This window comes from Rhinolophus ferrumequinum, chromosome 10, assembly GCF_004115265.2.
Source record: "Rhinolophus ferrumequinum isolate MPI-CBG mRhiFer1 chromosome 10, mRhiFer1_v1.p, whole genome shotgun sequence".
NCBI classification, from domain to species: domain Eukaryota; kingdom Metazoa; phylum Chordata; class Mammalia; order Chiroptera; family Rhinolophidae; genus Rhinolophus; species Rhinolophus ferrumequinum.
In genome coordinates, this window is record NC_046293.1 from 43,724,514 (window position 1) to 43,738,513 (window position 14,000).

The window sequence follows — 14,000 nt, forward strand, 5'->3', positions numbered from 1 at the left end:
TATGAGGTGCTTAAAAGAGTGTCTGGCACATCGGTTTTGGCATAATCATCTTGGTTGTTGGTGGTGTTGTTATGGTGACTTAAAGCCATGTTACTGTCTGAAATCCATCCATGAAGACAAGAGTTTTAAGACAAGAACTTTGGACCAAGTTGGGAGTTGAAAGAAGAGATTGTAAAGGAGATGGGCAAATAAATACTTTCAAAGTTGGAGAATAATGAGGGGTGTATTGTGTCATGGAAACCGAGGGAGGAAAAAACAGTGATTCAGTTATCAAAGGACTTTTCTTTGAATGGTTTTAATTCAGAGTGGTTAGGACAGAAGTCTGATTATATAAAATTAAGGGGTGAGCAGAATGGGGGAGTGTAGTGGGTGTAGACTTTTCTATGAATAAGTTTCCAGATGAGGGAAAAGTGGTAGTTTGATGGAATGGAAGACCAATTTAAGGACAGACACTCTCCCACTTGTAAGTCTTTTTATCTCTGAGGAGAATGATAGTCCAAGGCCTGAACTGTGGCCATTACTCAGTGTTTACTGTACGGACAGTGAGTTACCTCATTTCATCCTCAAAACAACCCAGCATTATTAGGATTATTTTAGAGGTGAGGAAGCCGAGACAGATCCTCAGCCATCCCTCTAGCTTTACTTTAAATTTGCACCACTTTGAATTTCTTTATATTTCTTGAATAACACCTTTTGAGTAAAGGCCACTTCTGAGAAAATGGTATTCATTAATTTTAATCGTCCTCAAATTCGTGGAACGGTTAAGTGATGAAACATAATTTAAACCCAAAGTTAAATGGCTCTAAAGCTGATGTACTTTGTGCTACAAAGGGATTTGTTAAGATGGTAATAATTAGAGGATAAAGTGCCAAGGGAGTCAAGAATATGAGTGTCTTGTGGAATGATAGATGAAACAATGCCCAAGCTGAGCAGTGAGTGGATGGAGGAGAAGTTCTAGGTATTTCCACTGCAAGCATTTTTACCATAAATATCTTGGCTATAAGCATTTTTCACTGCACAGCAAATTGACTGTAAGGCAACTTATCAAAGATAAAATAATTGGTTGGTAGTTTTGGTTTACGTTTGACAACTGAATGTATTGAAGCTAGTTGTTGTGGGCACAGAGTCCCACAGAGCATTTTCCAGGCTTTTGGCCTCACATGGAAAGGTGTTGGCTCGGGTAGTAGGTGGCCAGGAGCTGCGGCTAATTGACCATCAGCTGTAACCAGTTAGCCCATTAGCCACTAATATAACTGCCGTGGCTGCGTTGGTTGGTCAGTCGGTTGGGTGGCTGGCAGAGAAGCGGACAGCAGGTTGCGGGTTGTGTGGATCCTGCCTCCAATGAGACTATAGTGCCACCAGTGAGACGATAGTGGTATGACTCCCCTACCTATGGCTCCGTGGGTGTTCCTTTTTGGCCTAGCCATATCCTGCGTTCTTATATGGGGAGCAGGACCAGAGACCCCGCAGGCCACCCCGAAGGACAAATGGCGCAGTGAGCAGGGTCCCTCGCACGACAGTTGTTAATTTGGTTTCAATTCTCCATTGACTAAGTTCTTGCAATATTCCCATTTTTATATTATATAAATCTTAGCCCTCATAATGGTCTCAACAATAAGGAGTAGACATGGTGGTCTTAAAACAGTGGATAACCTCAGATGAAACCAGATTGCAAAGTTACATGTAAAGCCAGATTGCATACTATACTAGAAAAAGATGACTTATCAGTTTGCAAGTCCTGTGGCAAGTGCATTCATGCCTCCCATCTATTAAAAACAAAAGTTTACTTTTGTCAAATAGATAAGAGGAGGCTACTAATTCATAACAGTTTTAAAGATCATTAATTATCCATTCTGTAGGTAGAAAATGATACCTCTCTTACAGAAGGAAGAAGAAATGGTAGTGACAAGAAAAACGTGTGATGCTGAACAAGGAGCTGATACTAAAAGCAAAAAAAAAAAAAGTATACTATGAGTAAAAGACTTCCGTGACAATGTATTTTTATTTTTCTCAATGAAGTCTTTTTAATTTTGTTATTACCTTTTTATATTTTATGTCCCTTATAATGTGTCTTTTTTATGTTATTTTATCTTTTATGGCAAAATTGCCTTATGGCCCATTAGTTGTGCAACAACAATGTTTTTGACAAAATATTTTGCAGCAAAGATGTTCATGGCAAACATGCTAAGGGCAGAAAATACCAGACTTGTGGAGGAGAAGGGCACAGGATGAGAAAACGATGCTTATTCCCACACCCTATACAAAAAAAAACAAAAACAAAAAAACCCGAAAAACGTTGACTAAGGACATTTGAGAGATGCTGAGGGGCTAGACTGGTAAAGGAATGAAAATCTGTTCTTTGACAGTGTGGACGTGAACAAGAGTAGAAGGTTTCGGTTGAAAAGGCTACACCAGAACTTGAAGTCTGGCTTGAAGCTATTTCAGCTCTGTGGTATACCTGTGCTAGGGTCAGTCAGACCTCTGGAGTGTAGACACCATGAAACTAGTGTCTGTGAAAGCAAAAGTCCTGAGAAAGATAGCATTGTAATTTTTGAAAGGAAAGCTATCTGCTGGGCAAGCACATCATGGTAGAAGTTTGGAATGTGCCATGGAAAAGCACAGATGACCAATGTAAGAGTAGAAGCTATATGTCACAGATGTCAAGAGGGGAGGTGTGGCTGTAACTCACATGGTTGGTGGAAAGTGTGTTGACTGTGTTCTTCTCAGTCAGTGAGTAGGATGACCTGGAAAAGGAAGTGGCCTCTATTATAGAATACCAGTAAATAGTGTCAAATCATTGGGAGGAATAGAGATTAAAATGTTGGAAGTGGTAGTGATTAAGATCCCTGGGCTTTTAAGGCAGAAACTTTTATAGTCAAGTCCTAGGCCTAACACTATTAGCTATGAAACTTGAGTTCTTGTTCCCACATCTTTAAACTTTGGAGAACCTATTGTATGAGGCTGTTGAGGGGAAATAAATGAGATAAGCCATGTAAGATAGAGATAAGCCATGTAAAGCACTGCGAGTAAATTGTCGATGGGTTTTTCTATGGTGGCAGGCAACATTGCATTTTACTGGTTAAGTATGCAGGCTGTGGGATCAGACATCCCTGATTTGGTCTCATCTCAGCAATTTACAATCTGTATGATTGTAGGAATAGTTACTCAAGCCCTCTAACCTTCAGTGAGCCCATCTTCTAATGGGAATGATATTAGTATGTACCGTGTTTCCCCGAAAATAAGACCTAGCTGGACCATCAGCTCTAATGCGTCTTTTGGAGCAAAAAGTAATATAAGACTCAGTCTTAATTTATTATAATATAAGACTAGATCTTACATAATATAATATAATATAACGTAAGACCAGGTCTTATATTAATTTTTGCTCCAAAATACACATTAGAGCTGATGGTCCACCTAGGTCTTATTTTCGGGGAAACAGGGTATTTAATAAGATTGTTGTGAAAAGAAAATGTATATATTTAGCACAGTGCCTGGCACAAAACAGGTACTCAATAAGTATTAAAGTATTAGTTTTTAACTTTAATAATAAACAAAAGTAATTACTAATATAAGGCAGAATCAAGGATACTAATTTTTATTTAGATTATTTAGTTTATATTTTATCAGTCTATCACTGGCTTTAGCTAAGATAAGTATTGAGAACTCATTTTTAACAGCAAACATTCTTAATTGTCCTTTTGATTTTAGTTCATTGGAAATCCTGGGATTCAGAAATGTGGATTAAAAGTAATTTCTTCCATGGCACATTTTCCTGATGCATTAGAGATATTATCTCTGAAAGGTGCTATTGATTCGGTGCTTCAAACATTGCGGATGTATCCAGATGACCAAGGTTGGTACAAGTTGAATTCAGGATTTAGAATGGATTTTTAGAAGCCTTGGATGTCTTTAATTTTTTTTCTACAGTTTGAGACTTAAAACATTTAATTTTGATGTTTTTTTCTTTTATTCTTCTAGAAATTCAGTGTCTGGGTTTAGGTCTTATAGGATGCTTGATTACAAAGAAGAAGTTGTTTACGGGAACCTGGCATCTGCTAGCAAAAATTCTGGTTTCCAGTTTACAACGATTTAAGGATATGCCTGAATTACAGGTTAAAGTATGTGCATTATCTTGAAGGGGATTTGAGATTTTGTGCAGATTTCTCTTTCAGAGCAGTTAGTATAATTCCCACTTTGCATTAATGGGGATATTCTAGTTAATTGAAAATAATTTATCATTTTGTAGTATTTTAATTTTAACAGGTAGAGAGAATTGGATTGAATCTCTAAAGATCCTATGTTTAATTATTAAATCTCTAAACTCAGCATGTTTATTTGACATTTATTTTTTCCATGAAATAGCAGAAAATGTGCTAAAGAAGTTCCAGCTAGCTGAGTTTCATTTGCTTATATTTTAGATAAATAGGAGTTATAATTATTCCAAAGTTTGTCATTCTCTTTGTTTTATTGTGGGCTGCTTACCTGTAGTAATTTTGCCCCTTGATTTTTTTTTCTTGCAGTGAAACAATATTTTAAACATTTTCCATACAGCAAAATTTAAAATGTGGTACATAATAACTGTCTTTATTAGGAATCCAAGATATTGGCTTAAGGTTAATTCAGGGGAGATCAAGAAATAAATTGTTACAGGATTTTCCCCCCCTAATGTTAGGAAAACAAATAGTTTCTTTACGAGTTTCTGCATTAGTTGTGGTTTTTCAGTAATGGCATTTGCAACTCTATAAACCACAGTCAGCAAATATTTTCATAAATGGCAGCATTGACCAGGAATAAAAATGTCTAGGCTCTATCCTTTGCAGAGACTTTATTAGTAAATGAGATAATGTATGTAAAGTTTTTAATTATAAAGTGCTTCTGAACTCCCAACATTCTTAGATTAAAAACTATATTGCATTTTATAAATATGCTTGTTATAATGTGCCTCCACCTAGGCTGATTAAAGCCAAGTCAGAACTGATTAAAAGTAATCTGAGAGAAAGGAAATAATTTTGTGCAGGTGTGGTGCTCTCAGTTACTCAATATTCATTCATCTAGTCCTAAATTCTAGGATCTCTGCAGTTGAGGTTGTAAACTATTGGCCAGTGGACTGAATTTGGCCTGCCAAAATATTTTATTTGGCCAGTTCAGTGTTTACAAGTTTTTAATTTAAATTATGTGTCTTTTACATATTTGCATTACCTGCTTTGTTGCTGCATTCGTTTGAGTTTGCAGAGACCTCTGCTCTAGAGGTGGGCGGACCACATGTTCCTCACACCTGCATAAATTCCGATTACTTCTCTTATCTAATGTCAGGATGTATTTGTAGAAATTCCAGCATCTTCTGAGCTCAAAACAATTATTTAATATTTAGATGATTTCATGAATATATGATATTGAATGATAATAAAAATCTAAAAACTTAAGTTGATCCTTGGTGAATTTACCTATCTAAGTAATAATAAAGTCAAAAGTTGATTCTTTCGTTAAAACATCAGATGGGTGGAGAGCCCAGACTACTCTTGGAAAAATGCTTAGGTGGTTTTAAAAAGCTATGGTGTGACTGATCATTTCTTATAAATAATTTGCTACAAGGATGTTAAACCTCAGAGTGCCTCAAACTTCTCTCAAATGCATGAATGAAATCTAGGAGCTCACATTTGTCTCTTTGAGGTTAAAATTTCAGTAGAAAGCACAAAAATGTTGGGGAAATGCTGGGCTATCTAGAGAACCTAATCTGCAGTCTTGTAATAAAAAAAAAAAATCACTTTACTGGCCTATTTGGTTTGTAGCCCCACTGATTCTGCTGTTCTAATCCTGGCTTTCATCCTGTAAGTATGGCTTCAGACAGGGATATTTAAAAGCCGAATATTAGTAGATTAGGTATTTTTCCTGCTTGCTAGATGATGGTTTGTTCACTAGCATTTAATTCTGTCTGCCTGCTTCATTTCTTAGTACTGGGAGAGCAAAGGGTATTTATAGGATTGTTTCAAGTTTTACAGCTTTAAAGTACAAATAAATCCAATAAATATACCTACTTAGTTAAGTGAAATATCATATACAGACCCTGTTTTATATTATTTATTTATTCTTTCTTGCCTGTAATTGCTTATGTTGTTATTATTTTTGGTCACACTTTCAGGGATTTGAGACAAGCCTGAGAATACTGGAATTGTCAGAGTCTTTTTCCAAGCTGCTGGTACATTATTCCTTTGATTCCTTAATATTCCATCACATGTCTTCCAGTCTCATGGAACAAAAGGATCAACAGGTACAATATTTTTCACCTTTATGCTAACTGTTATGTGTGTAGCTGACTCTAATACTTATTTCCACTCTTTTCAGTTTCTGAACCTTTGTTGCAAGTGCTTTGCGAAATTAGCTATGGATGATGAGTTAAAATGTGTGATGCTAGAGAGAGCATGTGATCAGAACAATAGCATCATGGTTGAATGCTTACTCCTGTTGGGAGCAGACGCCAATCGAGAAAAGGAGGGTACATCTCTAATTTGTCAGGTAAATATTCAAGACGTCACTTTTTTCTTTTCTCTGTTATTCGACTCTGCCATTGTATAGCTTGTACTTACATCCTATTATCGTTCACAACAGAATTTACCAGTTTGTTGGACAACTGTTTGTGATTTGTAGTTGGGGTTTAGATTTACAGAATTTCAGAGGTAATAAAGTCCTTAGGTATTATCCAGTCTAATTCTTCATTTCACTTATTTACCTACCTTGTTAGGTTGACAAATAACTTTCCCAACGTGTCTCCTTCTGTACATCTCTGTACAAATTGTTCTCCAGTCACACTCCACTCAACACACAGTTTTATTTTTGTTTTGATCATTTTTCAACCATTTTCTCTTTATTTTCAATTTCTATGTCTAGAAAGTTCTCCCCTCAGGTCTACTGCATGTGGCTATGTAGCTGTCTACTGCACAGTTTAAGGGGCGCTGTTTGCATCGACTTCCCCTGCCACTGGCCACCCCCTCAGTTGTGTAACACTATGGTCCTGCTTACCTTCTCTCTCTTCCCTCGTGTGCTATGCAAACACATCTAATTGTTCTGCTCTTCCTTCAAAATCTAACCCAAATTCTCTTTCCTCGGTAAAGCCCTCCTCACACTCCTCAATCACCATATAAAATAAAAATGTACTTCTGTGTAAGTATGTGACAATTTAGGTACACCTTTTGTGTAGTTTGTGAGTTATATGAAAGGAGAAATGTACAATGTTCAGCTTTGTATCATTCAGAATATCTAACTCATTGCTTCATATACGATGTAAACTTTAAAAAGTATTTACTAAACTTACATGTCATTTCAAGTTTGTCTTTATTGGATAAATTTTAGTTTTTAATAGCATTCAGGTAGCACCATGTATGTTTCCTAGAAATTTAATATTATTTCTAGCAAAGCAATTAAATAGTGATTTAATATATTTATTTAATAACCAGCAAAGTACTATGTTTTCCAATAATTTACTTTTAAAGCCTTATTTTATTTAATTTATCACTTGCCTATGGATTCAAATCAATTTGTCAACTATAAGATTGCATTAGTACTAATTAGCAATCTACATAAAAAGAAACTGAACCTGTAACTCATTTTTATGCACAATTATTTTAAGCATTAAAATGAAATAAATAATCGAATTACTTAAATTTAGTCAAATTCCTTTTAAGCAAGCAACGTTAGAAATAGTTGCTTCTCTACTTTAAAGGTAATTAAATTATTTCCCTCAATAATTTAATATGTTTTTATTGTGTATCTTTTGTGTGATCTTCAGATGATTTCATTGTACCTTGGATATGTCAAAGAACTGAAAAGAAACTTTCTCTTTCAATGTTTTGTTAGGGAAACAAGATAGCTAAAAGCACCTGAGTGCGATTAGTTTACATTCCCCATAGAAAGTGTTTTTTACTCTTTTCTCAATTTATCCAACTCTTTCTATGCAAAAAGCTTTTTATTTTATTCTTCTTCCCATATTCTTTTAAACTTAATCCACTTTTTAAAAAGATTTCTATTAAAATATAGCTAATGTACAATATTATGTTGGTTTCAGGTGTACACAATAGTTATTCAATATTTCTATATCTAAAGAAGTGATCACCATAATAAATCCAGCCACCATCTGGCATTGTACTATGCTTTCACAATATTAATGCTATATTCCCTATGCTGTACATTACATCCCCATGACTTACTTGTTTTATACCTGGAAATTTGAACCTCTTATTCCCCTTAACCTTTTTCTCCCCTTTTTTAATTTTTCAATTACAGTTGGCATTCAATATTATTTTACATTAATTTCAGGTATACAGCATAGTGGTTAGACATTTATATAATTTAAAAAATGATGCCCCCGACTGGTCTAGTACTCACGTGGCACTATATATAGTTATTACCAAATTATTGACTATATTCTCTATGCTTTATATTCCCATGACTGTTTTGTAACTATCAATTTGTATTTCTGAATCCCTTCACCTTTTCCACCCTGCCTTCCTCTCATCTGTTACCCCAATAAATCTAGTATCCATATGACACTATACATAGCTATTACAGTACTATTGACTATATTCCTTATGCTATACTCTACATCCCCATCACTACTTTGTAACAACTAATTTGTACTTTTTAATCCCTTCCACTTTTTCATCCATCTCCCCCAACAACTATCCCATTTGGCAACCATCAATTCTCTGTATCTACGAGTTTGTTTCTGTTTCATTTGTTTGTTTATTTTGTTGTTAAGATTCCACTTGAAAGTGAAGTCATATGACATTTGTCTTTCTCTGACATACTATACTCAGCGCACTATCCCCTAGGTTTATCCACGTTGTTGCAGACGGCAAGATTTCATTCTTTTTTAAAGACTAATATTCCATTGTATATATGTACCACCTCTTCTTTATTCATTCATTCCTTCAGGAACACCCAGGTTACCTTCATATCTTGACTGTTGTAAATAATGCTTCAGTGGTTATGTGGATGCACACATCCCCTTGAAATAGGGATTTGGGTTTCTTCAGATAACTGTGAGAAGTGCGATTACTGGGTCCTTCTTTGTCTCTTGTTATAGCTGTTGTTTTAAGTCTATTTTTTTCTTGTATAAGTATTGCTGTTGGTGGCACATATTAAGGGTCTTGTTTTCTTGTCCACTCAGCCCTCATATCTTTTGATTGGATTATTTAATCCATTTACATGGGAAGTAATTGTTGATAGATATATAGTTATTGCCATTTTATTCATATTTTTTATTTTTGTTGTTGTCATTAATCTTAAAGAAATCCCTCTAACATTCCTTGTAATACTGGTTTGGTGGTGATGAACTCTTGGCTTTCTCTTGTCTGGGAAGCTCTTTATCTGTCCTCTATTCTAAATGATAGCTTTGCTGGGAAGAGTAGTCTTGGTTTTAGGTCCTTGCTTTTCATCACTTTGAATATTTCCTACCTATCTCTTCTGACTTGCAAAGTTTCGATGAGAAATCAGCTGACAGTCTTATGGAAGCTCCCCAGTAGGTAACTAACTGCTTTCCTCTTGCTGCTTTTAAGATTCATTCTTTGTCTTTAAACTTTGGCATTTTAATCATGATGTGTCTTTTGTGTGGACCTCTTTGAGTTCTTGTTTAGGACTCTCTGCACTTCCTGGACTTGTATACTTATTTCCTCTCCAGGTTAGGAAAGTTTTCCATCATTATTTCTTCAAATAGTTTTCTCAGTTCCTTGTTCTATCTCTTTTCCTTCTCGTACCCCTCTGATGTGAATGTTGGTACACTAGATGTTGTCCCAGAGACCCCTTAAACTTTCCTCATATTTTTGGATTCTGTTTTCTTTTTGCTGTTCTGTTTGGGTGTTTTCTGCTACCTTATCTTCTAAATCACTGATTCGATCCTCTGCTTCATCTAATCTATTGTTGATTCACTCTAATGTATTCTTCATTTCAGTTATTATAGTCTTTATTTGTAACTTTATTTTTTCATGCTTTCTATCTCAATTTTTATGTTTCCTATCTCTTTGTTGAAGTTCTCCCTGAGATTACTGAGCATTTGTATAACCAGTGTTTTGAACTCTGAGTCTAGTAGATTGCTTGTCTCTATTTTGTTTAGTTCTTTTTCTGGGCTTTGTTCTGTTCTTTAATTTGGGACATGTTTCTTTGTCTCCTCATTTCTGCTGCCTCCCTGTATTTGTTTCTTTGTATTAAGTAGGGCTGCTATATCTCCCAGTCTTAGTAGAGTGACCTTATGTAATAAGTGTGCTGTGGGACTTAATGGTGCAGTCTTCCTGGTCACCTCAGCCAGATAATCCAGGTGTGTTTTTTGTGTGGTATGTGTGTGCCCTCCTGTTGTAGTTGAGCCTCGGTTGCTGTTTGCAATATCAATGGGAGGGATTAAACCTCAGACTGATGGGTTGTGAGGACTGGCCATGACTACAGTGGAGGAACTGTTGTGCAGGGGCTGACCCTATGGAGCAGGATTTGCTTTGGCAGGGCTCTGGTGCCTGCCCAGGCTTTCATTTGGGTATGTTGTCCCCAGAGGCAGCCCAGTGATGCTCTGGCTGAGTCCAAACCTGTCCACTGGGCAAGAGTCCCGGGGCCTCTTAGGAAGGGCCCCACCACAGGCCACGTTCAACCACAGCCTATGCCCTGCTCAGGGCCACCTGGCATAAGCCACAAATCAATCTGCTGATTGCCCCTGCCTATGCTGGGCTCGGAGGTGACTTGAGAGACCAAGTCACAAACTGAGGTTGGCTGTCACTAGTATCAAGCTTGGGGTTGCTCAGCTAGAGCTATGGACATGCTGAAGCCAGATGTTGCTTGTTTGGGTTTTGTGATCCTTTGGGAGTTTTAGGAAAGTCTGCAGCATGATCCAAGACAAACCATTTATACAGAAGAGTTACTGGAAGCGGCGTGGGTGGGCCTGAAAGTTAAGTGGGGTGGGTGTCTCAGAGAATCAGGATGAATGAATGATGTTAGCCAAGTTAATGGAAACTCGGATATGGCAGCCACCTGCATCTGCACGCCGGTTTGGGGGAAGGCTCAAAAAAGAAACAATGGCTTCTGCCAGCTCCTTCTGTCTGGGAGAAAGCTTCCCCTCTAGCCCTTGTCCTGAAGTAAACAGCTCAGTTCTTCCCCATATGTCCCTGGCACCTTTTTAGCTGCTGTTCCAGAATTAGAGCTCAGAGTGAGTGAGTCCATCAGTGAGTAAGTCCATGCACAGACCCTTTAAGAGGAGTGAGGGGGACTGCAGCCACTCTCGTCTCACTCAGCCACAATCTCCTCTGGTTTTCACAGCCAGAAGTTTTGGGGACTTCTCTCCCCAGCACTGGAACCCTGGGCTGGGGAGCTTGGTGTGGGGTTGGGAACCCATGTTCCTCTGGGGGGAACCCCTGCAGCTGAGATATCTCTCCTGATTTTTAATGGTCATATGTGGATGTGGGATCAGCTGGTTCTGTGTCTCTGCCCCTCCTATCAGTCTTCACATGGCTTCTTCTGTATGTCCTTAGTTGTAGGGCTTTGGTTCAACTATACTTCAGGTGATTCTCAGTGATGGTTGTTCTGTAGTTTAGCTGTAATTTTGATATGGTCATGAGAGGAGGTAAGCACATTGTTTATCTACTCTGCCATCTTGACAGGATCCTTAATGCACTTATTTATCTTTTCTTCTTAAAAAAAAATCAGGTATTTACTTCCATGGATTTATTAAATTTAAGGAATTTATCCTAGTTGTCAGAGATTATTTGTATCTAACAAATAATAAATATTGAATTCATTTTGTGGATAGACTAATTGAACATACCTTGTTTTGTACTAGTGCAAAATAGGTAATCAAGACTATTCATGTGCCAGTGCTGCATAATTAAGGACTATTTAGAGCAAGGATGGAGTTAATCTTGTTAGGCTTTATGAGGAGAATTTAATGATACAAGGCATATGATTGGTAGAGAATAATATGGAAGATTAATATTGGGTGTGAAAATGTATGAATAGAAACCTGAAGACAACTCATCAACACATGGTGGGAAGAATAAGTGTGAAGAAATTTGAGTAAAAGTCACGAACACTTTTGTGGTGTTCATTACCAGCTGGGCAGTGCTCTGAGTTCTTTACACAATTTATCCCTCACCACAACCTTAGGAATAGATTATAGTATTATCCCCATTATACAGGTAAGGAATTGAGGCACAGAGAGGTTAAATAACTTGTCTAAGAATACTCTTCTGGTAAGTAGTGGAAAATCTGCCACCCCAAGTGCCTGCTTTAATCATTTGTCTACATAGCAGATTCATGGTAATGGTAGTGGTGAGGTTGTTCATTCATTCTCAAATGCTAGTTTGGAATATTTGGTTGCAATTTTTGGCTGCATTAATTATAAGTTAAAAGATGAGAGAGATGATTGCAAATGATAATAAATTATACTTTTGATAAACTTTGACTATATTCTGAATTATCTTCATTATTATTTAAGATATACAAAACTGTTATTTCTGAGCGGTATTTTTTTCTCTCATGAATTTGAAATTACTTTTGTAATTTCTTTTTATGTTTTATATTTTTGTCTAAAACACTTTCTTATATATCTCTCTCTTCATGGCACCATATGGCTAAAGTCTGCTTGGATCATTTGGGTCCCCCAACAAAAATACCTCTACGAAAATATATTGCGCACTTTCTATGTGGAAAGCACAGTGATAGATAATTAGCAAAGAATATAAAAGGGGTTTCTTGTTTCAAGATGGTTTTTTTTCTAAGTGTGTATTGGGAAAGGAGGGGGGATAAAATATAAGTCACCTTAATAGGAAGTAAGGCCATCATTTTGAGAGATAAGTTTGCTGAGCTACAAAAGAAGGCATTTGCAATTGAGTTTCTTGGCCTTTTCTTCCCTCCCTTTCTTCCTCTTTCCCTTCTTTTCCCCTTTCCTTCCTCCCTCTCAAGTTCCCTGTGGGCCCTTAAAGAGGATTGTAGTAATTTGCGAGTTAAATTTTATATATATTTCATAGGCATTGTGCTAGGCCAGAGAGGCACAAATTGAATTATATAGCATCTATGCCTTTCATTCTAGATATAAAATGGATAGGAATGTCTGGTTCCATGTACTAAGTACTATGTTAAACCAAATAGGATTGGAGCCTGGAGTAGGAAGCATGTTTGTGACCTGGGAGGTTGGTAGCAAGGAGTTACTGTACAAGAGACTTTGACGCTGTTCCTTGAAGAATAAACATTTTGCTGGGTGAAGCAGAGTTAGACATTTAGGGCAATAAAAGTAGCATAAAGGAAGGTAATGAGGTTTGAAAATTGCATGTTGTGTTTGGGGGAATTTCCTGGAACAGGTGTTTTAGAAGATTTTTCAGTTGGATAGTGACTTGGTTATATATAGAGTTGAAAGGTACTATAGCGGCCCTGGGGAGAGTGGGTTGAAGGTGGGTGATGGTGGAGATCGGTGGGCATTAAGTTGGTCCCATCAAACCACAGAACTGCCCCCTCAGATCCCTTAGACACACTTTCATTCTGGAGAATTCAGGGATTTTTTTCCCCCAATCTCCTTCTTCCACTGACCTGGTACCTTGGATCTTAAGGTCTTAGTCTTTTTCTTTTTGAATCCTTAATTTGGGTTAGTGAAAGGATCGCAGACTCTGGAGCCGGAAGATTTGACTTTAAATCCAAGTCTCTTGCTGACTAATTCTAAGGGTTTGGACAAATCACTTATCTTTTCTAGATATTCAAGTATAAAATGGAGGTAATAATTCTTATGGCATGAGGTGTTTTATAAGTATTAGAGATCACAGAATTTAGCACAGTACCTGACGAACAGTGTTTCCATTATCTATTACTTTGATCTTCTGTTTGATAAAATATCACATTCTGTGGCCTTTCAGAAACTGTTCCTGAGAAGGGCCAGTGTGCTGTGCTACAGGTTCCTTATCCTTCTTTCTGCATTAGTTTTTGTAGCACCCAGTAAGCTAAACCACCTTGGGCACATGCTCTGAAAATATAATATTCAG

General features: G+C 37.0%; 1 protein-coding gene across 2 annotated transcripts in view; it reads left to right on the top strand.

The window, feature by feature from the left end:
* Nucleotides 1-14,000, top strand: part of LRRK2 (leucine rich repeat kinase 2) — a 124,934-nt gene that overhangs the window by 36,163 nt on the left and 74,771 nt on the right. For both annotated transcript variants that reach the window (XM_033118152.1, XM_033118153.1), the window contains exons 15-18: nucleotides 3,712-3,856; nucleotides 3,982-4,121; nucleotides 6,143-6,271; nucleotides 6,346-6,516. In XM_033118152.1, coding sequence (XP_032974043.1) covers nucleotides 3,712-3,856; nucleotides 3,982-4,121; nucleotides 6,143-6,271; nucleotides 6,346-6,516 — 585 coding nt within the window. The remainder of the gene's footprint in view (nucleotides 1-3,711; nucleotides 3,857-3,981; nucleotides 4,122-6,142; nucleotides 6,272-6,345; nucleotides 6,517-14,000) is intronic.